This window comes from Chelmon rostratus, chromosome 23 (genome assembly GCF_017976325.1).
Source record: "Chelmon rostratus isolate fCheRos1 chromosome 23, fCheRos1.pri, whole genome shotgun sequence".
NCBI lineage: Eukaryota > Metazoa > Chordata > Actinopteri > Chaetodontiformes > Chaetodontidae > Chelmon > Chelmon rostratus.
The window spans coordinates 7,924,314-7,952,203 of record NC_055680.1 but is presented as its reverse complement, the minus strand read 5'-3'; the positions used below and the strand labels follow the sequence as shown (position 1 = coordinate 7,952,203).

The following is a 27,890-nucleotide window of genomic DNA, read 5'->3' as shown; positions in this document are numbered from 1 at the left end:
ATCCAAAATATTACAACCAACTGTCCGGACACACGCTGCCTCCCTGCCGCCGTCCGACCTGCCACTCCCCCGTTTGTTTATCCTGCAACGTCACAGTTGGGGGGGGGGGGGTACTCAAGTCTCTCGGAATGACAAAAAAACTACTTCCGGTACTACGTTGAAATTAAAACGATCGAAGAAGAAAATTTGTTTTGAGCGGTAATTCTGATTTAAATTTAAAACAATTTTAATATAAAACAGCAGCGTGCATTATTCAGAAATAAATGCTCCTGAAGAGGAATTAGTCAGAACAAAACGGAAATTGAACAAGGGGTCCTTCATAATAAAAGCATCACGCATGAACAGCAACTTTATGTGACTATGAATGTTGTCTGGTGAAGGTCTGAGGACTGAAACATGAGTGAAGTGAGTACACCTGACTGACGCAGTAAAGCAGGGATTTTGGACACACCCTCACCTGCTTTCAAGGTACACAGAGAAGTGGAAAAGTCTGAAGATATCAAACTCCAGCAACTCTTGTGGTATAAAAACAAACTTTATTGTCAGAAAAATAGGTTTTGGAGTGTGACCTTCATCGAGGTCACCATAAAACACATTAAAAAGAACATTTAAATAAGAACAAGGTTAAACAATATAAATAAAAGTAGCAATGGGGCACCAACACATACAGTGCATGGGCTGGGCATCATACTGTATCATCACACTGTATGGTCAGGCCAATCATATTCTTAAAGCGCTTTATATAGACACATATATATACACATATAAAAAAAAAAAACAGTGCCAAAATATGCAGAAATCATCTTTGTATCATAATTACACTAAATCTCTGGAAATAGTTATGACCTGACAAACAAGTCCTCCAGAGTCAACGAGTCGAAAATTTCAGATTCAGCTTGTGGGCCCTGACATGTATGACCATCCCTCATATATGTTGAAAAACACCTGACTGGGCTCACATCATCATCACTGTATCCTTATCACGAGTGTAAAACATATCGAGCAAGAACCACTGTAACCATTGCATTTCTATTACTTCCACACAGTAACAATGTCTGTCCCACCTTCCACCCGGTCATGTCATCAATTGTCTCTCGATATCAGACACATATTATAATAGCAAACTGTCACACCATCTTATAGCAACATTTTAAATACATCTTACAGGCTGCAATAACAACTGCAACTGCTTTTTTTTGACAGATGGAAACCTGCATTTCAGCAAATCACGTCCTCCATTGATTTCATTCACTGGCCTTTCATTCACTGGCCTCAATAGCAGAGTCAAGGTTTCCCTTTTGGATTTGCTGTTGGCTCAGAAGGGGTTGGGATTCTTGAACTGGGGCGATGAGATGCTCCACCTTTGTGGGGGGCTTTTTAACTCTGGAAAACAATGTTCCAAACATTTCCTGCAGGGGTGTCATTAAATTCCACCCTTCCCTGTTGGCAAATGTGTAAATGCATCCAAAGAGACCAGGAAACATCGACATGAGATCAACTTTGTACGCATCCTCGGCCCTATGGAAACAGACAAAGACAAAAATCAGCAAACGTTGGCAAAATCTGTTGTGGTCATAATGATCAGTGTGATGTAGATCAGTGTTAAACTCAAGAAACACATGTAATAAATATAACCATTACAAAATATTTCCTTAATCCTCAATGTTCCCAAGAGTCTGACAAAATGAGAAAAGCTCAGTCTTCTGAGCATTTTATTTCTCACTTTTTCAAGTTCTGCCTTCACCCCAATACAATGAAGATCAATGGAATTTTGTTTGTGGAGCTCAGGGAATGAAAAGCAACAACTGAAAATGTTAATATTAACATCTCATCTTATCCAGAAAAAAATTTCCTCAAGAAAAGAAGAAAGCATTTTGGGTGAGTTTTGAACATTACTTCATTTTAGCTCAGTTTTACTTACTTGTGCTCATAGAGGTTTCGTATGAAGCGCAGTAACCCCAGAATGTTTTCGCTGTACACTTTCTTGGAGCCTTCCATCTTCTGGACCACCTCTGCTGGAAACTATAACCAAACATTGGTTATAATCATGCTTAGAAATACAATTGACAACAAACCAGTGGGGCTCCAAATAAAGAATAAAAATGTTCTGTTGCAGTCACCTTCTCTTTCCACAGTTTGAAAGATCCAACCCCAGCACTTTCTTCCATTGAAGAAATTAATTCTGGGTCTGCATCTTTATATTTTTTCACGTCCGGTATGTTTCCGATCCTTCTCAAGTATTCGACTCTTCTGAAAGATCAAATGCATGTTTAGGGTGCGTGAACCATTCTGTCATGTTATATTGACAAAGCTGACAGATGCTATGGAAACACTGTATGCTGATAGCAAAAAGAAGACTTCCATGCTAGCTGCTCCATAGATGGCAATGTCAGATGGTGTGCCATGAAGTTAGCACTTGAAAGCACCACTGCATGTTTGAGAGCAGCCTCAAAGAGTGCCTCGTGTGGCTGAAGACTTCTAAGTCTGGTTAACGTGATGCTCGCTACTAAACATAATAATAATAGAAAATCAGTTGGCATGATCAAAGTGATTCTACCTTTCAGGGGTCCAGAAGAAGGGATGACTCAAGCATTCTTCCACTTTAGGCCTGTCCTTTGGTTCTTCAGTGATCATCCACTCGATGAGATCCTTCGCCACCACATCCTGAATATGGTGCAATCTGTAATTCCCTTTATAGATGTTGTACTCACATTCACAGGGTATGTTGCCAAAAGGATGGTGTCCTCCAGAGATGGCAAAATAGATTAGCATGCCCGCCACCTTAAAAGTAAGCACAGCAGTGTAATTACGGAATGAGTTTTCAGCTAATCGTGATGATAATTCTTGGAGCAGAAAAACTAACCTGTATGTCGCTGCTCCACTTGTATGGTATTTTGCCTTCCCCTGTTAAAGTCTCTTTGGCCATCCAGCATTTTGTTCCTGCTCTGTTGGTGCGATAAGTTGTTTGGTCATCGAGTAATCGCCTGCTGATGCCAAAATCAGCCAATCTCGCCCTCCCGTTAACATCTGCAGAACAAATAGTGGAGATTGATTGAGAAAACAAATTCATTCATTAACAAGAATAATTTCAAATATCTGTGTGTGCTTTCAATTTCAGATCATGAGTTACATGTTTTTAACTTGTCCTACCGATCAGAACATTCTGTGGCTTGAGATCGCGGTGGAGAATTGGAGGTTTTTGACAATGAAGCGTCTTTAAACTCTTCAGAATCTGTTTGACAAGTTTCTCTCTCTGCGAGCCGTCATCAATCTTTTCGATGTATTCTTCCAAGGTGTACTCACAAAGTTGAAGACAAAGATATCCGAAGTTGTTATCCTCTTCAAAGTCAATGTATCGTATAATAGATGGATGATCGAGCTTTGGAAGTCGAAGGATTCCCTCCTCGTTCTTCAGCTCCTTGTAGTTGCTTTTCGACATTCTATTAATGGCAACTTCAGTGCCATCTTTTCTCAGACCCAAGAAGACTTCAGTAACACAGCTTCCCTGCTTTATGAGGAATTCCACATCATTCACATACATGATGTTCCCAATTTTGGTTACTTTATTTTCATCGGTCATCAGAAGCTTCTCCAATTTTTCTCTCCACCTCTTGCTGATTTGCAGCCATTTGTGTGGCATTGATGACGTAGAGGTGATGACGTTTGAAGTTGAGTCCACAACAGGAGCTGATGCTGGATCAGTTGCATCTGTGCAAACTTCATTACTTAGATCTTCTTGCTTTTCTGACTTTTCCTTCATTTTCTTGGATCTAGGTGAAGCTGTATACTCTTTCGATTCCAAGTTTGGTGAGTTGAAATGATTTTTCAGTCGTCTGAGAACTTCTTTCAGCTTGTCATTCATTTTCATATCTGCAGATGTCAGTACGTCCTTGGGCACTGAAGTAATCCCCACTGATGGAAAGATGTTGACCGCATGTTCAACTGAAAGCATGTTTGCAAAGACGCCGTATGTGTAGACTCTGATGTCAGAGGAGTGTTGGTTCTTGACAAAAGGAGCAACTGTTTTGCATAACTTCTCAGTAAAGTTGGCATCCGAGCCATTTGTGCCGTTTGTTTTCTGTGTTATCACAAACAGCGTTTTCAGAACAGCTTCCCATATATCAGGTCTTTCTTTTGAGTGAAGCTGGTCCAGTAGTTGGGGGATTATAGCCAAATCCAGATCATTTGGTATCTCTTCCATTGTGCAGAAAACTGCACGTAAAGCAATGATTGCCGAATGCACATATTCCTGGGCAACGTGTGGAAAGCGAGTAGCTGCACTATTAATGTAGGTGGTCACATTTACTGTGTCTATCAGCCATTTGATGCGTTCTTGCCTTTTCTTTTCTGCATCATGCCCAATTACGTTAAAAGGTGTTTCAGTCATGGTCAGGTGGGTCTGAGGATCCTCCCATAGCATGTGATTTTCAGAAGTTTTGGACACTTCAGCTTCCTCTACAGCAGGTTCCATATTCAGAAAGTAGATACTGGAGTAGAATTCGCCTTCTTCACCTTGATTTGCTTTTTCAGTAAGCAGCGTTTCTTTGGACGTTGAGATGTAATACAAAGGCGTCAAGTTTGGGGTCTGCAGCCTCTTGCAGGATGAAACAGCAGCAATCAGTGCAATTCTGTGGTCATGGACAAAAGCATGATGTTATTCTTCAACATTTGATGCCATGCAAAGCTGTAGACTACAATTACACAGTGGTGGACTGAAGTCTTCAGAGCTTCTTTTTTTCAGAGCTGCTGTTTAAGAAGTATAAACACCACACTGTGAAATGCACCACAAGTAAAGCAGATGCAGATGAGCTCATAAAAACAGCCCTGCTTTCAGCTCTGTGACGATGCATTTTCCAGCTCATCCAAAGCTTTTACATGATGATGAAGTTTATTTATCTTAAGAATTAGCACTCATATTTGACTTCTTTGTTTCATTTAAAATATTGCCCTGCCTGTTGTTCACATGACACCACACTGTAATGCAAAGCACAGCCTGAACAGTTTTGGGATCTATGATTGATTAACGGACATCCCGTACAACCAGAGACATTCTTTCTTAGAAATAAAAGAGGAAGTTGTGGTGCACACAACCTCTGTCAGCAGGTTTTCTGCGGGTGAAGCCAAATATTTTCACGAGCTCCTTGAAGAGATTAGTCAAGTCACTGCCCACATAATATTTTATATTTTAGGAGTGTGAACTTTTTTGAAGTGAGAATGTTAGAAATGTAATCAATCCTGACTGGAGTGCCATAACCCTCACAGAAACACGATGAAACACATCTTACAATCACACTTTTACACATTTACTTTGATGCTTTTCCATACTTCCACAGTTAGAGAGCAACATTATAACCGAACAACTGGTTCCCAGACATTTCCGAGAAGCAGCAAACAAAGCGCTCACAACGCTGCAGTTCCTAGCCAGAGACTTTTAAACATAAGGAAACGTGCTGAGACGGCCAACGCTGATGTAATCAAACCTTAAACCGATGGTGTTTTGTCTTCAGGTTGTGGCCACATACTGTACTCTTTTTAAAGTCCTCTCTAAAACAGCAAAAACTGTTTAGGGATCATTTTAGTCTTATCTGGTTGACCGCTTGAGTGCATCTTGCCCTGTGAAGTTTGTCATTCATTCCAGGAACGAGAGCTCGACTTTCTCAACTTTAGAGCTCGACTCAGTCTTGGAGAAAAGTGAAATAATTCAAATAACTTACGATTCTGAAGTGTAATTGCCCTCTTCGAGATTAATTATCTTTCGAAACTGAGCTCTTCACTCGGGGTGTTAGCGTAAAGCAAGCAGAGTGCTCAGTGTTCTTCCATCTCTGCGCTTCCTCATCCTCCTCCTTGCTCCTCCCATGCACAGTGCATTAAATCGTCCTGTGATGGGCATGTTTGGACTGGTTCTTGGTCTACTGCCTGCAATTAAAGTTCAAATCACACCATAATGCAATGTCGGGCACAGCATGGACATTTATTGTGTCAAAAAGGCCACAAACTGCATATTGTCATAAAAAAATCCTCCACATTTAGAGTCTAGATTTAGTTGAATGTGGGGTTACATGGAATATGAAACTTAAGGAGACACATTCATGACATTTCAACCCAAATTAACCCTTTCGACTGCCTTTCTATTGCCTTCTTTCTTTGCAATCCCAAAATATGAAGCCTGGAATAGTAAAATAAATATTTTCTCTGCAGAGACAATGCCAGGCTGCGACATTAGCTTCTCTGTTGCTCCTAACAAACTATAAAATCAGACTGGGATATTTTTGAAATACAGCCTCTCTATTCTGATTTGGATCAATGGTGACAAGTTAATCACAAATGGTCGAGACAAGAGTTACATTCAGACCTGTGCCGTCAAGTGCGCAGTTCACAAAGACGTTAAAGGACACAATGTATAATTGCGACAGGGCACAGAGCAACTTCTGGGAGCTGCTGGGCCCTAATATCCATTACAACCACACCACAAAAGGCCAGATGACATTATTTTTCCCATTGATGTGTCTGTTGGGGCGAGGTGTCGCAGGTGTGGCCTGTTTACAGGAAACTGACATGATGATGAAACAGGACAGCATGCCTTGGAAAGTGAAAGAAAGACAATCATTTGCGATAAATGCAAGCTTCAAATTTTCCACCCCCTACCCGAACAAGGGTCTGTATCCAATCCCTACTTTCATCTTTTGACTCTACCTCTTTATTTTTTACCCCCTACCCGAACCAGGGTTTGTATTCCCACCCCGCTTTTTTGGTGCAGTTGGTGAGAGGCAGGTGTAGATGATGGTAGTGTGGCAATCGGCAGTTACATGTGGCATCTAGGCCTGTGGTAGCATTGTAGCAGCTAACAATCGCTAAAGCGGTGAGAGTATGATAGTATCTTAGCAGTTAGTATTGGTAGCTAGCAATTAACATTGACAGTATAGGTGAATCTAGCTTTATTGTCTTCTTCTGTTTCTCTTAGCAGGTAGCGGTTAGCACGTAACATTAGCTAAATGGTAGCATCGGAACTGTATTGTCTTCTTCTGTTCTTCTTAGCGGTTAGCATTAGCATTAGCAATAGTTAAATGGTTGCATCGGTGCTGGCCACTACCTGGAGCATCTCTGGGTCAGTTGAACGTGGCAGTGCTGTTTGGATTGTGTAGGAGCAGTGTGAACTGGCACTAGGGGGGGTGACTCTGGGACGCCAGAGTTCACTGCCTAACCTCCTGGAGGTGTAGTGGGACTAAGTAGGCGAAACACTGTTGATGGGAGGTTTCCACCTGATGACCCCCAGAGACGTGTTAGGAATCACTGCTCTTTGGCAGGTATAGAGGCAGATTAGAGCTCCAAGGTTCTTCACTGAGAATGAATCCTCTTTTTGAGCACAAGTATCTTGTGTTTAAATTAACTCTGACTGTAATACAGCAACTGACAACTTCTCAGAAAGTGAAAGAGAGCAGACTGTCTGACAGTTGTGTAATATTGTGCAATATTTTGTAGCCCATGGCTGTGGAAAAGTCGTGTAATATTGTGTCACACCCTTTACTTCCACCTGATGGTTTCTTTCTCTCTCCAAGTCTTTTTTTTTAGCTGGCAAATTGTGGTGGGAAGATAGCACCAGCTATCAGCCTCCATAGTGGACGGTGTCTGACTGGGCTGGGTATACTGGGACAGAGAGGAAGAGCGGACTGGTTCTATTATTCTGCGGGAGCAAGCCAGCAGAGAGGCTGAGCCTGGAGTAGATGCTGGAGAGAAAACCGTGGTCACTTTTGAGGCCTGAAAATGGATAGGGTGGCGAATGTTCACAGTTACACAGTTCAAACAGCAGGAGTTTGAAGTTTGAGACATGGCCATATTATGTATTCAAAAAAAAAAAAGAAAAGAAAAAAAAAATAATCCCGTTTAAATATTCTTTGTCATGTGTTTTATGGTGGTATGATGTGGGCCGGTCTGACAATAAGGTTCTCTTTATTCTTATTCTTATTAAGTGTTGCTGGAGTTTTGACCCCTGCTGGCTTCCCAGTCACCGTTTTGGGGCCGACACTCGTCAGTGTCACTCTCTGATGTGGAAGAACTTTGATGGAATTAACACAGAGTTGCTAAAAATATATCACACAGATTGCTGCTTGAGGGCACCAATATTTCAGATGTCCTGTTTAGATCACACCTTCACACCAAATTCAAGGGTTCCTTCTCAAAATCTTTTTGTTGGAAAATGAATCAAGCATTTGGTTTTTTCAACCCTGAAACATCAATATCAGCATCAATCGATGTCAGGTCAAACTCTAATGTCACTTTCTGTTTTCATCTGCAGTTGCAATGTGAATGGCAATGTGCTACCTCTGAATTAAGAAACTATTTTGTGGATTAACTTCCAAATTGCTCTTTTGATTTATTTATGGATGCATTATCAACATCATTGCTGCGCTATGGTAATATTCCCATATAAAAAAAACAAACTTGTTGCCATTCTTTCACAATCAATTCCACACTTTTCCAATACCTGCATAGCCCAAAATATCTGCCCTTTTACAGCAGTAGAAATGCTGAGCTCCTCACCCTATCTTTTAAGGGAGCGCCCCACCACCCTGCGGAGGAAACTCCTTTCAGCCACTTGTATCTGAGATCTCGTTTTTTCGGTCATGACCCAAAGTTTATGACCATAGGTGAGGGTAGGAACGTAGACTGACTGGTAAATCGAGAGCTTTGCCTATTGGCTCAGCTTTTCCGGCCGAGAACCATGGCCTCGGACTTGGAGGTGCTGATTCTCATCCCAGCCACTTCGCACTCGGCTGCAAACCGCCCCAACACATGCTGGAGGTCCACAAAAAGCAGAGATGAGATCCTGTGGTCCCCAAACCAAACTCCCTCCTGCCCTTGGCTGCGCCAAGAAAATCTGTCCATAAAGATAAACAGAACCAGTGACAAAGGGCAGCCCTGGGCAGAGTCCAACATGTACTGGGAACAAGTCTGACTTACTACCGGCAATGCGGACCTAGCTCCTGCTCCGGTCGTACAGACCCCGGACTCCTTTAAATCTCCCACAGAATGCCACAAGGGACACGGTCGAATGCCTTTTCCAAGTCCACAAAACACATGTGAACTGGTTGGATGGATGAATGGACACAGATATAATTTATCCCAAGCTGGGAAATTGCAGTGCAGCATTACACACAGGGAAATAAGTGAAAATTTGTGAAATAGGACTAAAGAACAAACTATACATAAAATATCAAAAATGGCAAACAGCCGTAATAAAAAGTATTGCACAAAAAAAATATCTACAGCAAATGCAGTGTGTACAAAATAAAGTGTACGGTGACTAAGCATTTACACACAGAAGTCAAAATTTGTGAAATAGATGTCAGGCCGGGACTCAGACGCAGAGAGTTCACAGATTTAGGCAACCAAGTAACCTCTTCGCTTCGTGCCTGTTACGTTCTGTGGTAGCGAACACATGTGGAGACCATACAGAATAAAGTATAAAGTAATTTATTTAACAAGCAAATGAATATGACAAAACAAAGAGCCAACCAAACAGTGCACTAAACAAAGGAAAAACCAAACATTCCTCTCTAAACAAAAACAAAACCAAACTAGCACATGGTATGGGAGATCCAACCAGGTGGGAAGCCAGAGAGAGAGACAGACTGCCCTGAGCAGCATTTTCCAATCCCAACTCAGTGAACACACCCACTTCCTTCCAGGTGTGAGCAATCCTGTCTGATGACGCTTTCTGCAGCACCAGGGTTTGGAGGAACCTCCTGCATCCATCACAGTGCCAAACAAACAGGCTATGAAACATACACTAGAATGAGTACAGGGAATCACAAGCAATTTATATCTAAGTACAAGAATAAACAACAGAAAACGCTCTAAATGAGGCTAAGAAACAAATCTCTACGGCTATGAAATGAAAGGATAAACTGAGCAACAAAATGAATCGAATTAGAAAAACTGCCAAAACAAAATACACTCCTAAAAATCTGGAGGAACAAGATTCGAACTCAGAAAACAAGCAAACAGAAAATCACTCTTAATCGAGGAAAACAATTTGGCTAAGCTATAAGCATGAAAAAACAAACAAAAAACTAGATTATCAAAGTTACAAACAAAAAACACTCACGATGAGGAACAAAGGCTTACGAGAATTAACGCTGTGGCAATGGGCAAAACATGCTCGGGTGAATCGACTTTCAGACAAAGACACACTGGCACAAGACAAGGGAGACGCAGACTATTTAACACGTGGAGGGTAATCAGGAACAGGTGGAGACAACAGGTGATCGGGGCGGACACACAGGACACATGAGGAAGGGCAAGTGCTCTGAAACGAGAGGAGAGTTAGACCTTCAAAATAAAACAGGACATGACAAGACAAAACCCCAAGATGAGACAGACCTCACCACGGTGTGACAATAGGACTATAAGAACAAACTATACATAATAAAATATCAAAATAGCAAGCAGTAAAAATTATATACATAATAATAAAGTACCAGAAATAGCAAACAGTAGTCATAAAAAGTATTGTCCAAAAAAGAGTATGTACAGCAAATGGCAGTGTGTAGAAAATAAAGTGTAATGTGACTGGAAGTTTTGACCTGAGATTTTTTTTTTTTTTTTTTTTTTTTTTTAACTGTTATTGTACAGTGTAATGGCATGTGGCAGGAAAGATTTTCTGTATCTGTCCCTTCGACACGGAGCTGTAGCAGCCTGTGGGAGAAGGTGCTCCGCTGTCTGTCCACTGTGTGATGGAGAGGGTGCTGATCATTGTCCATGATGGATAACAGTTTATTCAGCGTCCTCCTCTCCAACACAGTCTCAAAAGACTCAAGTCTGACTCCAAGTGCAGAGCCAGCCTTCTTGATGATCTTATCAAGTCTGTTGGTGTCGCTGGCTCTGATGCTGCTGCCCCAACATGTGTCAGCAAAGAAGATGGCGCTGGCAACAACAGACTGGTAGAAGATCTCCAACATTTTGCTGCAAACGTTGAAGGATCTCAGTTTCCTCAGGAAGTAGAGTCCGGTCATCCCCTTCTTGTACACAGTCTCTGTGTTGGATTTCCAGTCCAGTCTGTTGTCGATCACCACTCCAAGGTATTTGTAGTCCTCCACCTCCTCCACCACCTCCCCTCTGATCCGTAGTGGCTGTGAAGGCATCTTCTTCTTCCTGAGATCCACCCTGAGTACCTTAAGTCTCTGGATGTTGTAGGGCTGTCGAGGGTTCGTAGGCAAACTCCCACGAACCCTCGAGCACCCTGCGGAGGGTGTAGAGCTGGTCCAGTCTTCCACGACCAGGACAAAAACTGCATTGTTCCTCCTGAATCCGAGGTTCGACTATCTCCTCTCCAGTACCCTGGAATAGACTTTACCAGGGAGGCTGAGGAGTGTGATCCCCCTGTAGTTGGAGCACACCCTCCGGTCCCCCTTCTTAAATAGAGGGACCACCACCCCGGTCTGCCAGTCCAGGGGCACTGTCCAAAGCTGCCACACGATGTTGCAGAGGCGTGTCAGCCAAGACAGCCCTACAACATCCAGAGACTTAAGGTACTCAGGGCGGATCTCATCCACCCCAGGTGCCTTGCCACTGAGGAGCTTCCGAACTACCTCGGTGACCTCAGCCTGAATGATGGATGAGCCAACCTCTGGGTCCCCAGCCCTTGCTTCCTCTACGGAATGGGAATGGGATTGAGGAGGTCCTCAAAGTATTCTTTCCACCGCCTGACAATATCCCCAGTCGAAGTCAATAGCTCCCCACCTCCACTGTAAACAGTATTGGCAGGGTACTGCTTCCCCCTTCTGAGGTGCCGGACGGTTTGCCAGAATATCTTTGTGGCCAACCGATAATCCTCCTCCATTTCCTTACCCGAACTTTTCCCATACCCAAGCTTTTGCTTCCACAACCGCCTGGGCCGCAGCACGCTTGGCCTACCGGTACCCGTCAGCTGCTTCAGGATTCCCACGAACCAACCACGCTCGAGAGGACTCAGCCTGACGGCATCCCTTACTTCCAGTGTCCACCACCGGGTTCAGGGATTGCTGCCACAACAGGCACCAGAGACCTTACGGCCACAGCTCCGAACAGCTACGTCAACGATGGAGGTGGAGAACATGGTCCATTCAGACTCAATGTCTCCAATCTCCCTCGGGATCTGGTCAAAGCTGCATCCAACTCACCACTAGGTGGTGATCAGTTGACAGCTCAGTCCCTCTCATCAACCGAGTGTCCAAGACATACGGCCGAAGGTCAGATGACACAACCACGAAGTCGATCATTGACCTCCGGCCTAGGGTGTCCTGGTGCCACGTGCACTGATGGACACTCTTATGCTTGAACATGGTGTTCATTATGGACAAACTGTGACTTCCAATGAAAGATCTAAAATAACTGGACAAATATTAATTTAACTTTCAGAAAGCACTGGTAACATAAACAAACGGCCATCAGCCACCAACCATATTAAAGGTCATTTCCAGTCAGGCTGCTGCTTTTTAAAAGTGTGGCCATTCAAACAAGCCTTTGCGTCGTCCAAAATGCTCACAGCACTTCAACACCAGATGTTGAGCATCACCGATGTAATCAAATCTTAAAGCAGTGCCCTCTGCAGACACCTGGAGTCACGTTGCACACAACATGATATCGTCTTTTTTTTAATTCCACATATTTTTCTTTCTTGTCAAAGCTCATCTGAAGAAGGCCAGCCTGCAAACTTGGAGCAGAAATGAGGGGCGGCCTGCTGAAGTCTGCTAAACTCATTTCAGACAGACAGACGGAGGGCTCAAGGCGGAGCTCCGGAAGGCCAGAGAGGAGATTGGACAGAGAGATGACCAAATTGGCTCTCTCCACCATCGTGTCTCTGAGAAACGTTATGACACAGCCATGGTTTCCTGCAGAAGGATGGAAAAAGAGTGCTAGAACAGATGGATGAGGAGATCATCGCTCTTGGTCAGCTCAGCGTGGCCATTAATAAAAGACAAGCTCGGAGCTCTTTGAGCTGTCCGAGAGTGGCAGGCAGAAATGAGAAACCTGGGGCCTACATCCCCCACAATGCAACTCAGCTGAAGACAGGCAAACAACCCTGCCTCCAGACATTACATTGAATTGCGTTCATAATTTTGTTGTCATAATGGCGGATGGTGCCAGACAAAGTCCAGGACTGTGACACCAGAATCCAGGGTTCACATCTTGGTTAAGGTGAGGGAAAGATGGTGGCTTCACTGAAGAAACTAGAATGTGATTAACCCTAATTTGATCTTTGATGTTGTGCCGTAACTGTCACAAAAACACGATGAAACACATCTCACAATCAGACTTTTACACATTTATTTTGATGCTTTTACATGCAGTCGCTTTAGAGAGGAACAGTCAATATGTTGAAAACAAAACACAGAAGAGTGCATTTCGTAAAGCTTGCACATGGAGAAAAAGTTTTCTTATTCCATTCAGTTAAAGAGCAGTTTCTAAAATCAGTTTCTATTAAAAGAATTGGACAAACATCTTTTTTTGAATGTCGTGCTCTTGTCAGCTGCAGAAACTAGCCAGTGTATGATTTGATGATTCAGATCTGTTCCTTTAGTTCTTTTCCCCTCCACATAATGTGTCAATATCATGGGAACATACAAGAATAAAAAGTTAAAAACTGTACAATGATAAAAATAAGTAATTTTAGCTGTGAAAACTATGTCAGCAGTAAAATCTAAACAAAGGAACAAATGTTGAAATAGTCATTCTTAAATATAAGCAATTTCAGGTCATGATGCATCAAGCTGTCATTTACCTGACTGGGTGGTTATACTATAACAGTGCATCGTCTTCTTTGTTCTTCTCAGGTGACTTGTGTTAAATCCTTAATTTGTAAAGTAACGACAGCCATCAGATAAATGCAGAAGTAGAAAGGTTCCTCATCAGGACAAGTCAAAGTAAAACTACACACAAAAAACTTTGCTATATTAAAGTGAAGCAAAAGTCAACCTTTGGAAAGTAGTTACTGTGTACAATACCTCTGCAAAACCTCAAAGGCTTCGTTCACAGAAGCCATTTTCACATGTCACAGTCGGAGAAGCACAGGTGTAAATGATAAAAATGAATGATGGCTGAATTCTATTCAGCTGCTACAGCTTTTAGCACCCTGTTATTGTTCATGCTGGCTCACTGTCACACTGGCCGGCTTACTGGGACGTTTAAATAGGGGCAAAGCTATTGATGAGGTGAGCCACACTTGCGTTTTTCCTTTAATGATAAGCCTGGCAATGTCAGGAGTGGAAAGCCTCACTGGACGTCGTTTGTGTGAAGTCTTGTTGCCTGGTGTTTCGACAGCCTTGCTGTGGAGCATGTTTTAGACACACAACTATTTAAAAAAAAATTAAATTAAACATTAAAAACATTTAAATCAGAATTGGTTGTGTTTTTCCCCCTGACTGCTTAAAGACTTAAGACTCTCCAGTCAACTTCACTTCAAGCAGCTGGGTTGAGACTCTTGGACTGGGACGCCGAGGTGCTCTTCGGTGTTTGTGGCTGGCATTGTAAAGCTGTTGGTGATGTCTTTACTTCGAAACATTTCCTTCAGGGGGGTCTCAGAATTCCACCCTTGGTTCTTGGCAAACTTGTAAACGCATCCAAAGAGATCAGGAAATATGGTCATCACATCAACTTGGGCTGCATCCTTGGCGCTGCAAACAAAAAGGAAAGTTTATGTAGTGATGTTATGAGCTATGAGGTTTCTAGCACACCAATGCAAATCAAAAAGTCATGCTAAAAATTGGATGATGTCAAAATGACAGGATTTTTTTGTCTGTACATTATTCTTAAGACTCGTGTGTTAAAGTGTATAATCCCAGTGTTTAGAAATGATAAAGCATAACTTTTTAGTGACATTTTGCACCACTTTTAATTCAGTTTCACTCACTAGTGCTCATGGAGGTTTCGTATGAAGCGCAGTAAACCCAGTGTGTTGTCAGGGTAGGCTTTGTTCTTCGCGTCCATCTTCTGGACCAACTCTTGTGGAAACTGCAACACCAAAAATGATTTGTCATTAAGTGGAAATCAGGAATACAGATGTTACAGCTGTCATGTTGGAGTCACCTTATTTTTCCACTGTTTGGTGGATCCATCCCCGACACATGTTTCCAATGAACTTATTAGTTCCTGTTTAGCGTTGCGACAGTTTGTCACCTCCTCTCTGTTACCAACTCTCCTCAAGTATTCAACACCCCTGGAAAAAAAGGTTATTTTAGACGAGTAGACGATACACGATTGAACACAACAGGAAAAATGTCAGGGATGGACTGAAAAGAGTTACATATGCTGCAAACTGGCTGACTAGCTACCTACACTGACCATTCAATTCAAAGCCAATGAGAGTACAGTTAGTTACAATATATGTGGGGTCACAGGTCATGTTAGAACCCCCCAATTCAAGACAGCTGTATAGGGGTTGGTTCTGGATTATACTATGTCAGTTAGGCTGGGATTAGGCTTTGATCAGATGCAACACAGTTATCACAGCTCTATAAAATAGATGAGTCCATAATGAAGTAGAGGGGTCACGATTACTTTAGAAAGCATTCATGTTCCCCAGAGGATGAACCCCACTGACTCTGCACATCCCCTCACTTCACTTCTGATGCCACCAACAGTTTGACGACTATTAAAGGGAATGCCATGAAGTTTTGGCACAGGTATTGTATCACATACAGACCAAAAAGACATGCAAAGAAGATATGGAATTGTTGAATATTGTTCAGGAAATGGGATGCAGCCAGGATGAGGTCAAAATAACACGCTTTACCCTGCCTGCGTGGCTACTCATTTCATCCACTAACGTTGTAGGCCTACCAAACCACTGACAATGGCGTCCCATAGACAATTAAAGAAAATTAGTCAAGGATTTTAATTCACCCATCAATCAAACAATCAATCAAACAATCAATCAGTTTCTTCCTTACTTTTCAGAGGTCCAGAAGAAGGGATGACTCAAGCATTCGTCCACTTTAGGTCTGTCCTTTGGTTCTTCAGTGATCATCCATTCGATGAGATCCTTCACCACCACATCCTGAACATGGTGCAAACTGTACTTCCCTTTATAGATGTTGCCCTCACATTCATAGGATTTGTCACCGAAAGGATGGTGTCCTCCAGAGAGGATGTAATAACTGAGCATGCCCGCCACCTTGAGAATTAACATAACATTTGTCCTATTGAGGAGGCATTTTTCACAAAGTCATCCATGAAGTTTGTGTTGCAGAAAAACTAACCTGTATGTCGGTGCTCCACTTGTATGGTATGTTCGCTTCTTCTGTTAAAGTCTCTTTGGCCATCCAGCATTTTGTTCCTGCACTGCTCGTGCGATAAGATGTTTGGCCTTTGGGTAATCGCCTGCTGATGCCAAAATCAGCTAATCTCGCCCTCCCGTTAACATCTGCTGGACAAATCAGGTTGATGAACTCTGGTAACAAATTATGTATGATGATTACACAAAAAATTCAACTTGTCTTACCGATCAAAACATTCTGTGGTTTGAGATCACGGTGGAGAATTGGAGGATTTTGACAATGAAGCACCCTCAAACTGTCGAGGACCTGATAGACAAGTTTCTTTCTGAGCACATCACCATCATTATGTCTGATGTATTCTTCCAAGGTGTATTCACAAAGTTGAAGACCAAGATATCCAAAGTTTTCATCCTCCGCAGCATCAATGTATCGTACAATAGATGGATGATCAAGCTCTGCAAGTCGTAGAATTCCCTCCTCGTTCTTCAGCTGCTGATAGTTGCTTTTTGACATTCTCTTAATGGCAACTTCAGTGCCATCATCTCTCAGCCCCAAGAAGACTTCAGTACCATCACTTCCCTTCGCAATGCGAAATTCTGCATCATTCACATAAATCATGCTCCCAATTCTGGTTACTTTCCCTTCAGTGCTTAGAAGCTTCTCTAAATTTTCTCTCCACCTCTTGCTGATTTGTAGCCATCTGTGTGTCGATGACGTCGAGGCGTTGAAGTGGAACGGCTTCACGTTTAACGTTGACTCCACAACAGGAGCTGATGGTGGATGAGCTGCAGCAGTGCAAGCTTCATCATTTGGGTCCTCCTGCTCTTCTGACTTTTCCTTCTTTTTCTTCTTCTTCTTCTTCTTCTTCTTCTTGGATCCAGCTGAGGCTGTATTGTCTTTCGATTCCAAGTTTGGTGAGTTGAAATGATTTTTCAGTCGTCTGAGAACTTCTTTCAGCTTGTCATTCATTTTCATATCTGCAGATGTCAGTATGTCCTCGGGCACTGAAGTGATCCCCACTGATGGAAAGATGTTGACCGCATGTTCAACTGAAAGCATGTTCCCAAAGACGCCGTATGTGTAGACTCTGATGTCAGAGGGGTCTTGGTTTTTTACAAAAGGAGCAACTGTTTTGCATAACTTCTCAGTAAATTTGGGATCCCAGCCATTTGTGCCGTTTGTTTTCTGTGTTATCACATACAGCGTTTTCAGAACAGCCTCCCATATATCAGGTCTTTCTTTTGAGTGAAGCCGGTCCAGTAGCTGGTGGATCACATCCAAAGCTTGCTCATTTGGTATCTCTTCCATTGTGCAGAAAACTGCTTGTAAACTGTTAATTATCACCTTTACATGATTCTTATGAATGTTTGGAAAGCGTCTGACTGCACTGGCAATGTAGTGGTTTAGATTTCCAGTGTCCTTCAGCCATTTAATACTTCCCTGGCTGTATTTTTCTTGACCTCGCCCAGTAGCTGTAAAGAGCATTTCAATCATGGTCAGATGGGTCTGAGGATCCTCCTGCATCATGTGACTATCAAAAGTTTTGAACACTTCTTCAGGTGGTTTCCCTCGTACAGCAATTTCTACATCCAGAAAATGTCTCATTTTGGAGAAAATTTCACCTCCTTTTGATGCGAGGTTATGAATCATCTGAGATATTTTTTCATTGTGAGTAATATGTTCATGATCATTGACAGGTAGCAGCGTCACCAGTGCACCAGCAGAAACGAGCATTTTCAGGACATCATCTCTGTCACTGATGGCAGCAGTTTGCACTGGCGTGAATCTCTGCAGTTCCATGGGATTCAGACCATTTGGATTAGCTTTTGCTTCAAGCAGTTTCTCCACAAAAAGAAGAGGCGCTTTGGACAGCGATACATAATGTAAAGACATAAAACCAGATTGAGACGCAGTGTTTGGGTCTGCACCCTTGTGTAAAAGGAAAGTACAAATATCCGCATTGTGACTCACAACAGCGGCAATCAGTGGAGTTATGCAGTAATTCCACTCTTTGCATGGGTAAAGTCCATTCATGTCATTGTCTCTCAGTAATTTTTTGAGCTTCTTGAGGTTGTTGTTCATTATAGACTGTATTATAGGATGTGTTTCTCTTGTGGGGGTGGGGACTGTCACTTGAAACTGTGTGATATTCATTTCTTCGCCTCAGAGTAACTGTGAAAAAGGCAAAATTATAATATTACTGTTCAAACACTGGGTGCCATTTATGCATACAGCCTTTTGACTGAGGGCAACTCGTTTAGAAAACACCTACTCAACTACGTACAGTACTGCACAGCTAGAGGTGACGTTTATAACCAACGCTGTGATCCACAAACTCCTCAGCCAAGTATCAGCATGTACAGGTATTTTGAAACCTCCCACACATATTCACTGTATCTGCTGACAAAAGTTGAGTCTTGATTTCATTTGAACACAAATACAGTCGAGTGAACGCTGTCCTGTGTTTCAGAACTGCTAATCAATCAGGTTTTTAGATATGACTTGTTAATGCGCGCATTCTGTGACACACCTTGCCCTCAGCAGCTGTTTTCCACTCTGAACTTCCTCATTCAGGTCGACAACCAGAATTCAACTTTGCACAAGCAGAGCTGTGAAATGTTGGTCAGTAAACGTTCATTCAGACTAACCAAATGAATGGATCATGAGCAAGTGCAGAGCGACATGACAGTGCCTCTCTGAAGTAAGCACGGTGATTATTTTACAATGGAATTTGAAGGTAAAAGACTGTAGGAAAAGTAACTTACAATGTGAAGTGGGGTGTCCGCTTTTATGAATTAAATCGATCAAAACCTAATATGCTCTGCTGGTTCTGTATTCCTCTGTCTTTGCCTCTCTTCTCCCTCCCTCAGCTACAGCGTGGAAGAAACCTGTTGGGACAGATGGGTTGGGCTTACGCAGGACATGGGAGGACTCGCCCTGTTCACGTCAGCTGTTGATTTTCTGACTGAAATCTCTTTGAACATTGTTCTCCAGTCCACCAAAATCTAAATGTGAGCAGAGTCCAAATGAGTTCATAACAATGCTGATAAGCTCACCTGAGTCCTTTCAGTTATCACCATGCACTCAAAGCTGTAAGATCAGTGAGAATCAGCTCCGTTTTCCCTCTCTGGCTACATTCAGACTGCCTTATTGGTGAAGGTTTGGGGGCCTTAAGGAATACAATTTAAGCTGATCTATAAGGGAAACTGAAAAGTTGACAGGTGGGGAGTCCCAGACATTATGCTCTTGTAGGATCAACCCACCCAGCCATCATGTGAGTTGTTAGGGTCTGATGAATGAATGGGAATAATCACTGCCATATTTAAGTTGGGTTTGCATGTCAACAATGCAGATGATTACATAGCATGTCAATTCATTCTGTTATTCTATCATTATTATTGAGAGGGCAATAAACCGTTTCATCATCATCACCTGTTTGCTGGATCGATTTAAATGTCCTCCTCCCGGTGCTGTGGCAATCTGATGGGCAGTCAAGACAACACGGCCAAACTCAGCACGTACAACATGCATATGAAGCCTGCAGAGTTGCCAGAGTATCAACTGTCTCATCCTGGATCATTCAACTTTCTTGGAGGAAGACCTGTTTTGGAAGTCTGTCATGTGGACACATTGTTGAGGTTTAGGGAAGTGGCCAACTCACTAAATTATTATCTTAATGACACGTGATGTGTTCATGGGTAAGCCAGTGTAGCTTCCTGACTGTACGTCTGTGATGCTGCAGGCCATTTTTTACGGTGCTCATTTGCATTGTGGAATGACACTGTGTTAAACTGCGAGCTGGAGTTTCATATAAACCCTCAAATTCAATTACAGCATGGCGGACGGCGACATCATGTTGTGTGTACTGATGCAAATCTGCAGTTTGGTTCTGGGCAGGTAGTATTGAGTGGCTTTTTGGAGCTTTTTGGCCTTTAGACTATGACATTTTTTGACCACTAGATGGTAGTATGTACCAAGTATATGTGTTCCCACTGGTCAAGTGATGCTGCTCAGGTTGTTTAAGGTCACAGGTGAAAAGGAAGTTTTACAGAGCACACGTGACAGGAAGTGAATTTACGCATCCTCAATCAACAAAGGCAACAAGTAAGAGCCAATCCGAGGTGACAATGTGGCAGTGCATGGTTCCTCCTGTAATCATCACAGTTATCGTTTCTGGCTGTAACCATCATCATTCTGCAATAAATCAGAACATCACCCAAAGATACTCCATGACTCTGGACATTCATTCACTAAATGGACACACGACAAGAGCACTCCTTTTCACCTGTGCCAATGACTATGGTGGAACATTTAAATTAAATCAATCATCACAACGATGTTAAAACTCCCCATCGAACTGAGAGGGACTGCAGTGGTTTTGATAATTTACTGTGGGTTTGTCATTTCGAGTGAGACCATTCATATAAAAAAAAATAGATTGTTGCAGCTTTGAGATCCCAATGACTTTTGTTGAGGAAAAGAAAATAAATATCACAGTATTTTGTGAGCTTTTCCAATAATAAGATTAATTCATGATTCTTTGAGAGGAGGAAATAAACTGTGACTGACGTGCTGCAATCCCAATGATCAACAAATGATAAAACACATCTTACAATCATACTTTCACACATTTATTTTGATACTCAGCTGACTAAATTTACAGTATATTTTGAGAGTAACATTCAATATGCTTGAAACGAAATCATACAAAAGAATCTGCATGTTGTAAAGCTTGCATATTCCATTAGGATTTTTCATTTGCAATACCATTCACTTAATGAGAAGAAGCACTTTTAGACTTCTGAGTTTGTTAGGTTGCTCTGAAAAGAATTTGTCAAACACCTTTTTTTTAATGTCATGCTCTTGCAAGCTGCAGTATTTTCTTTTTTTTTTTAAAGTAAGTGCAAAGATCAGTCCAGTCTCTTGTGTGACAAACAGGTAGTGGCGATGCAGTCCTTGTTTTATGTACATTTTGTAGTTTGTAAGTCAACATTCAGCATTTTCAAAGAACAGAAAGACAGACTGAGGAAGCCTCTCAGCTTGAGTGGATATATTTACATTTTGTTTCCTTCAATTTTAGACAAACAAATTATGTCCTCTTTTCGAATGTATTTACTTGAGTCCGCCGACTTCTGCTGTGAGGAGCATTTTTTAGATGTAGCCTAAAAACAAAAGTTAAATCATGTCGGTCATACAACTGCGGTTATTTTTTCAAACTTGTAAGTAGGTTTAATTTCCCTGACATCACCGAAACACAGGTCATTTCCACTAAATGGATAAAAACAACCTCTATCTGCTTTGCCACTTAAAGCTCCTCTGAACTAAAAGGCTATCTACCGGTAAATGGGGATTTTCCATTCATATGTGTTTGTCTAAAAAGGCATTAGCTATATCCAGTCCTGAATATTTCACCTCCTAAAACAACAACACACTTCTTCATCTTTTTACTGTACGCAATATAATCTATAGCACCTACAGTAACATGTTCCACATGACAACTACACTCTAAGGGCTGGGGTCTCAGCTACGATAATTAAAGGTTTGTGCTTTCAAGACATTCCCTGTATGGAAAAAGCAAAGGGGTGTGATACTGTATCACGGCCAGAGGGAGGCCCTGTGGGCGCATGAGAACACAGAACCCCAGTGCTGATAAGGCAACATACTGTACATTACCACAGGGTAAGAGGACATGAGGTAAGTGGCAGCCACAATGTTACACCCTCAGGAGTAAAATTCTCTCAGGTCCTGGTTTATATTTTTTGGGGTATAAAACCGTTAGCGCAGGGGATATTAAACCGAAATCTGTACATCCAAATTAAATTTCAAATCTTTCCACCTTCAGGAATGTCAGCTGGACGTTCAGGAGAATTCCAGCTGCCTTGTACAAGTGTCCACCCTCTTGACTCTCCCCCTCACTCTTTGTGAACTGGTCGTATCTCTGAAAGTCTGAGAGGCCATGAGAACAGATAATGGGACAAGGCCTTTGAGAAATAGTCAAGACAGCTGAAGAAACTAATAGGATTCCAAACACTACTTGACCCAGCTCTTATTTGTCACAGAAAACTATGCAGGAATTGATATTTTAACAGTTCATTATATCTCGTCTGGTCCTTTCCTTTCCCTTCACAAATGTATCTTTTTCGTGGAAGACGTTCGATTGCAGGACAGGCAAAAAGGCACAGCCCCTCACAAGCTCAAGTCGATGATGATGTGCTCAAAGATCTGTGTGTTTCCTTTGAAGCTGGAGGTGAAGATGAAGTCCCTGCGGTCGGTGGAAACCACAGTGAAGGAGCGCGGTGCCTGGATGTACACCTCCTTGAAGCGGTCAAAGAGTTTCTTCTCATCATCCCACAGGTAGATCTGCGAGAAGGTGTAATCGCTTCCCAGGGCCAGGTAGTGTCGTTCTTTGAAAGAGAACGGTTGGAGAATCATGGAGCCCCGTGAGGGCAAAGCCTGGATCTCTGCAAACTGTTTGGCACCCCATTGTAGAACTTTGGAGTCGCCTATATAGCGTGTCATAGCCAGGTAGAGTTCCTCCTTGATCCGAAAGTGCTTCACAGCTACAACGTCCTCCATGTTGGGGATCTCGCCCTGCAGGACAAACTTCTGGTTGCTCCGGCTCCACTGGTAGATCACAGGCACCTGCGAGCGGCTTGCCAAGATAAGGTGGGCCTTCCCATCCAAGTCCAAGAACTCCGCATCTGTGTCACGGTACCACTCGTGCAGCGACTGGTATGAGTAAAAGCCCTTATCGTTCCACTTGTAGAGGGTGGACAGGCCCGCCTTTGAGCTGTCAGCAATCACAAAGAACCAGTCAGAACCAATCTGGAATGCCTCGATGTCATTGGGCTTGGAGATCTTGGACACCTCAATGTCCTGGAACTTGCTGAATCTGCTCTGGTCCTCATCAAACTTGTAGATGTGGGAACCACCAAAGAGCTGAGCCACGATGACAAACACCTGGTCCTGGATGACAACTGACTTGCACCCGACAATGGACTGACCTGGGAGGGAGGGAAAAGGATATAACAAGGGCAACATGAGTGTTAAACTCAACCAGGGTATTCCGAGACAGTTTGTTTAGGTATTGCCGTACCTGTGATGTTATCGTACGTCCTGAAGTTCATTTCTATGTGGTCCCATTGGAAAACCATACAGCTGTCTGAGCTGGGAGCAGCAATCGTCACATAGACATCATTCTTATAGCTGAACGTGTCAACAGACAGAGACTCAGATGCCACGGACTGATGGAGTGCGAAATCTGTGGAAAGGCACATTTGGAATTTAAGTTTTCCACAAACTAATTAGAAGCAACGTCGCGTTAAAAGAATAAAATGAGGAAGCTACACTCCAAGTCCTGACGCGGCAAACATTTAACTCAAATGAGGATCAGCTGTTTCCACTTCGAGACAAGAAGAGGAAGCTGGCTGTATTTCAAACGGAATACTTTTTACTTTTAGTAGGTATTTCAGCTGCCCGTACAAAGTATGCACTGTGGCATGCAGTACGTATATAACTGGGACATACCACTTTGTCATAACATCGCGCCTTGAACTTTGACCCTCTTGCTCATACATCTGTCGCAGATTTGAAGTAGAAAGAGAAAGTATGCGATTTGGAAATGGTGCCAATGGTCCCTTAGAATTCGCTTGACAATCTGCTGGAAACCCGGCTACTGATGCCAGTTAGACTAGAGACAAGGGCAGCCAGCGTAGGTTTGTCTCACCCGTTGAGATGCACTCATTGTGCAGGCTGGTCATATCATTGAGGCGCTTGTCCTTCAGGTCCTCCGGTCCGGCACACACGACATCCGACACCGTGGCGTTGGTGTTCTTCAGCCACGTCATCAGCCACTTGGCACGGCAGTCACACTCAAAGGCATTGCCTCGCAGGTCCCTGCAGAAGAGAAATACTGTATGTCATTGCACGGAAGTGAAATAGATAAGCTAAAAGGCACCTCAGAAGAAAAAAATAATGTGTCAACAGGAAGAACATTCTTAACACAGATCATGAAGAACAAACCAGAGGACATTACACTATTTTCCCAACACTTGTAACTGACTTACAGCTCTATCAGTGAGTCCAGGTCAATAAAGAGGTCCCTGGGCAAGGCTTTAATGTTGTTGTTTGCCAAAGACCTAGAAACAACAGCAATGAATGGAAATATCACAATTCAAGCGTTAGAAAAAAGAGAAGATAATTCACATATATTTTGCAGAGGTCAAAATAATGTCTAGGCAACTCAAACATAAAAACTTAATGTCATTCTTGTATTCATATATTAAGTGTTTAACACTGTTACCTTTAATCCTAATAAATCAGTAAACTAGCATCATGTACAATGGTACATATTTGCTCCATGTTAAAAAATGTTTTAACAGTCTGAATAATTTTAAAGGTTGGAACATACAAGTGAGTCAAGTCCCTGAGTCCTCTGAAGGCATATTTGGACGCAGTCTCTATCTTATTACTCTCAATGAACCTGTGGAAGACAACGAAAAGGCATGTTAGATCAAGTTGCTTTTTTATTTTTTTTACATGAATAATGTTGCATGCGGCTACAGTAATCCTGTGTACAGACTGTGAACACAATCAGCACTTGTTTCTGTCCATGGGGAGAAAACCTACAAGGTTTTGGTCAGGATATGTGCACGTACCCTTGTGATGCGGAGGTGAAATCTATTTCATAAAGAAGTACTGCACAACTTTTGTTTAATCTGGCTTGAGGACTGTAATGAACTCTAATAAATACAGTATTTTCCAAAATGCCTGTAATACCAGCAACAGTACTGATATGGATTTGTAATACTTTTTAAGAAATTGTTTGTGGACGAATTAGTCTTCTGTTCTAGTACAAATTGAACCACGAGAGGGCATACAGACGCTTCTTTTCTGCCTCATTAACTCTCTGAAAGACCAACTTCCAACAAGGCAGCTCCATACCTTTCACAACATTCCTAGATGACTATTTTATCACTTTAAAGTGCGGCATTTTATCCAAGTGCAACTGATTAAATAAATGCTATAGGCGTGCTGTGACGCCAACATGATGACTTATTCCACTAATTCGCTGAATGCCTTTGTACTACTTTGATCAAAATCAATAGAAGAACTTACAGATACTCCAGATGTGGAAGGCCTGAGAATGCATCATCCCTTACAGTTGTCAGAGAATTGGAATTCAAAAGCCTGCAATGAACAATAAAATACACATTAGCCACTTCACGATTGTGTTCAAAACAGCAAAGTCAGTTCAGTGACCAAAATAGAGCCAAATGCTGAAGTCCAGTCTTACTGCCAGTGCATGTGAAATCAAGAGCAGGGCGAGTGGTAATATCAGCACATTTTATGACCTCTGTCACCATTTCAGCACACTGTGGTGCTCAAAAACATCAAGGAAAACACATCTTCCCAAACAAAGTGTGACACGTAAAATACAATTGGAGTGTGAAAATAGTCAGTTTCAAGGAAAAAAGGAAGGAAACACTCAGCTGTGGGGCTGCTCTCTCAATATATATCCAGCTGGGTGTGTGGGTGTGGTTGTATATGCATTTAAGTAACTGCATATATTATTTTAGCTTGAGCTTTTTCTAATTCAATTATTTGTACATACATGTGCATGCAGGGGCTACAACTTTCACTCACTGTGCAAACCTGTGTTGTAAAATGACAAACGAACCTTGAAATCATCATGTGTGCCATGACTTTGGTTTAATGCTCTACATCTGCCACGCCTTTGTTTATGCTGGCATCACAGCGATCACCAGTGGAGCAACACACTAGATTGACGGCCTCTGGTGGGTACAATGTGGTATGTGGAAAGCACGGGACTCTATGTCCATTACTTACTTCCACGTGTCCCAGTACTTTAAAACCTTCCCTGCTGATTGTAGAGATAGTTCCAGGACATACATGTGCTTCAATAGCATGAATCTATGAATTCATTCTTGCTATTACATGCCAAGAGTTGATTCTTTCTCTGTGTGCACTGCAGCGTTAGCCTGTCAAATCTCCACCACTTTTTGGTCGTACGGTCTGATGTGTTTGACATGTTTAACACCCACATTCAACATATTTAACTTTTGAGGGTCACCAATTTGAAACAAGTTTTGAAATCAACCCATCTGCATTGTTCTGTCCTGACAAGATGTGTTTGCTCCAAGGTAAGGCCAGCCCCATACTGGAAAATCTTCTAACACTGGGGCAATGAAATGCAGTTGAGGCACTCTTACAGTAGCTGGAGAGATGGGATATGGGCAAACATCGCCTCCCTGACCTCGGAGAAAGTCCCATTGACGATGCTCCTGAAAGGATGGAAGCAGAAACGATGAGCATGAAGCCACTGGAGCAAATGAAATGCTGAAAAGTGATTAATCAGAGAAGGTGGAGCGGAGTCAGGACTGCATTGTCTTGCAACATCAGCTCTTATTAAGATGGTGCACATTCTGAAATACAGCCAGGGACAAGTGGAATCAAACTTAATTAGGCTATTTTTGCTGCATATTGCACATGCATGCATTGTCTGTATTGCTTGGTAAAAAAAAATCACATAGAAGGAACTCACAAAGAGCTGATTTCGTTGGGGGCAATCCTCGGGACATGGGAGGACCCGACGCAAATGATAGACTCCCTGGAGCAGCTGCATGTTGAAGGACATCGGAAAGCCTTCTTCAAATGGCCCGGTTGAGACAGGAAGCCGAGCGACAGGGAGAACAATGCCCAAATCTTGAGAGCTGGCAGCATCTTTCGTGCCGGGCTCGCATGTGTGAGGTTCGCTGAGAGCACCGATCGAGGCAGATGGCACCGCGCGATTACACCCTGCACCATGAAATGCTGCACTGGCTCCCTGACATCAGCAAATCAGCTGCAGCTCCCCATCCGTCCACTTTCATTATTTATTAAGTCAGAGCTCGGGGCGGCTAACTGTTGGTTAAACAACCGCGCACCGCACACCGAAAAAATGAGGCGTTATTAGGCTGCCGCAGACGATCTGGCGCCCTGCGGTCCACGCTGCTTTGACGGCGCGCTTCTCCAGAGCATGCAGTTACGAAACGTAGCTTCATGACATGAGCAGATTTTTATTATTATTGTTTGTCAATTGATAGATTTCCAAAATAAATTCAGAATGACGTCATATCCACGCATACATTTTGCTGCCATTTAACTCATATCTTGCTTATTTCTGGCAGCGCTTTGCAATACGCGCGTCAGATGGAGGTCTCCTCACGGTTTGTCTGAGACGCCGGGAGGTGAAATATTATGACACAGGAGCATTTTGGCACACAGGGGATCCACACGGCACCCCTCCTCCGCTCAGAGGCTCTCCAAGGCGCAGAACTGCAGCACCATGGACAGCGCATTTGTGGCGGTCTGTGCAGAGCAGCTCGGCTGGTGGAGCTTTTTTTTATTTTTTAACTCAACACAGTGGACATCTGAGTGGCTGCATTGCTTATTTCATCCCCATCTACTGATTACATTAGATTGTTGTCAATATGACATGTTAATTGACGGTGGAGGTCTAAGGGACTTTGGCATTTGGCTATTCCTGCTCTGACATGTGTTTAATCATGGAATCACTTGGGGGCTCCTTTGCTGTTACACACATACATAACCAGGTCAATACAATCACTCTGACGC

The 27,890-nt window shown here is 42.7% G+C and overlaps 3 protein-coding genes across 6 annotated transcripts; all 3 read right to left on the bottom strand.

Annotated features, from left to right (window-relative positions):
- Positions 1 to 543: 543 nt before the first annotated feature.
- On the bottom strand, positions 544 to 5,832 carry LOC121626702 (sensor for unfolded proteins in the ER ire1-like). 2 transcript variants are annotated; one of them, XM_041965356.1, is made up of 7 exons: positions 5,715 to 5,832; positions 3,151 to 4,628; positions 2,864 to 3,027; positions 2,558 to 2,781; positions 2,121 to 2,250; positions 1,922 to 2,022; positions 544 to 1,518 (listed from the first exon to the last, which is right to left on the bottom strand). In XM_041965356.1, the coding sequence occupies exons 2-7, from the start codon at positions 4,469 to 4,471 to the stop codon at positions 1,260 to 1,262; spliced, it is 2,199 nt and encodes a 732-aa protein (XP_041821290.1). In that variant the 5' UTR covers positions 4,472 to 4,628; positions 5,715 to 5,832; the 3' UTR covers positions 544 to 1,259. The 2 variants fall into 2 exon arrangements, with proteins under 2 accessions (XP_041821290.1, XP_041821291.1); XM_041965357.1 differs by having other exon boundaries at positions 2,121 to 2,247.
- A 7,456-nt stretch (positions 5,833 to 13,288) lies between these two features.
- LOC121626557 (sensor for unfolded proteins in the ER ire1-like) lies at positions 13,289 to 19,142 on the bottom strand. 2 transcript variants are annotated; one of them, XM_041965133.1, is made up of 7 exons: positions 19,019 to 19,142; positions 16,478 to 18,425; positions 16,236 to 16,399; positions 15,927 to 16,150; positions 15,064 to 15,193; positions 14,888 to 14,988; positions 13,289 to 14,651 (listed from the first exon to the last, which is right to left on the bottom strand). In XM_041965133.1, the coding sequence occupies exons 2-7, from the start codon at positions 18,405 to 18,407 to the stop codon at positions 14,432 to 14,434; spliced, it is 2,769 nt and encodes a 922-aa protein (XP_041821067.1). In that variant the 5' UTR covers positions 18,408 to 18,425; positions 19,019 to 19,142; the 3' UTR covers positions 13,289 to 14,431. The 2 variants fall into 2 exon arrangements, with proteins under 2 accessions (XP_041821067.1, XP_041821068.1); XM_041965134.1 differs by lacking the exon at positions 16,478 to 18,425 and having other exon boundaries at positions 19,019 to 19,134.
- A 1,848-nt stretch (positions 19,143 to 20,990) lies between these two features.
- On the bottom strand, positions 20,991 to 27,228 carry lgi2a (leucine-rich repeat LGI family, member 2a). Of its 2 annotated transcripts, XM_041965142.1 has the most exons (8): positions 26,818 to 27,228; positions 26,486 to 26,557; positions 25,371 to 25,442; positions 24,664 to 24,735; positions 24,320 to 24,391; positions 23,980 to 24,149; positions 23,350 to 23,514; positions 20,991 to 23,257 (listed from the first exon to the last, which is right to left on the bottom strand). In XM_041965142.1, exons 1-8 carry the CDS (start codon positions 27,078 to 27,080, stop codon positions 22,440 to 22,442), a joined length of 1,704 nt encoding a protein of 567 aa, XP_041821076.1. In that variant the 5' UTR covers positions 27,081 to 27,228; the 3' UTR covers positions 20,991 to 22,439. The 2 variants fall into 2 exon arrangements, with proteins under 2 accessions (XP_041821076.1, XP_041821077.1); XM_041965143.1 differs by lacking the exons at positions 24,664 to 24,735; positions 25,371 to 25,442 and having other exon boundaries at positions 20,991 to 23,252; positions 23,345 to 23,514.
- Positions 27,229 to 27,890: the final 662 nt, after the last annotated feature.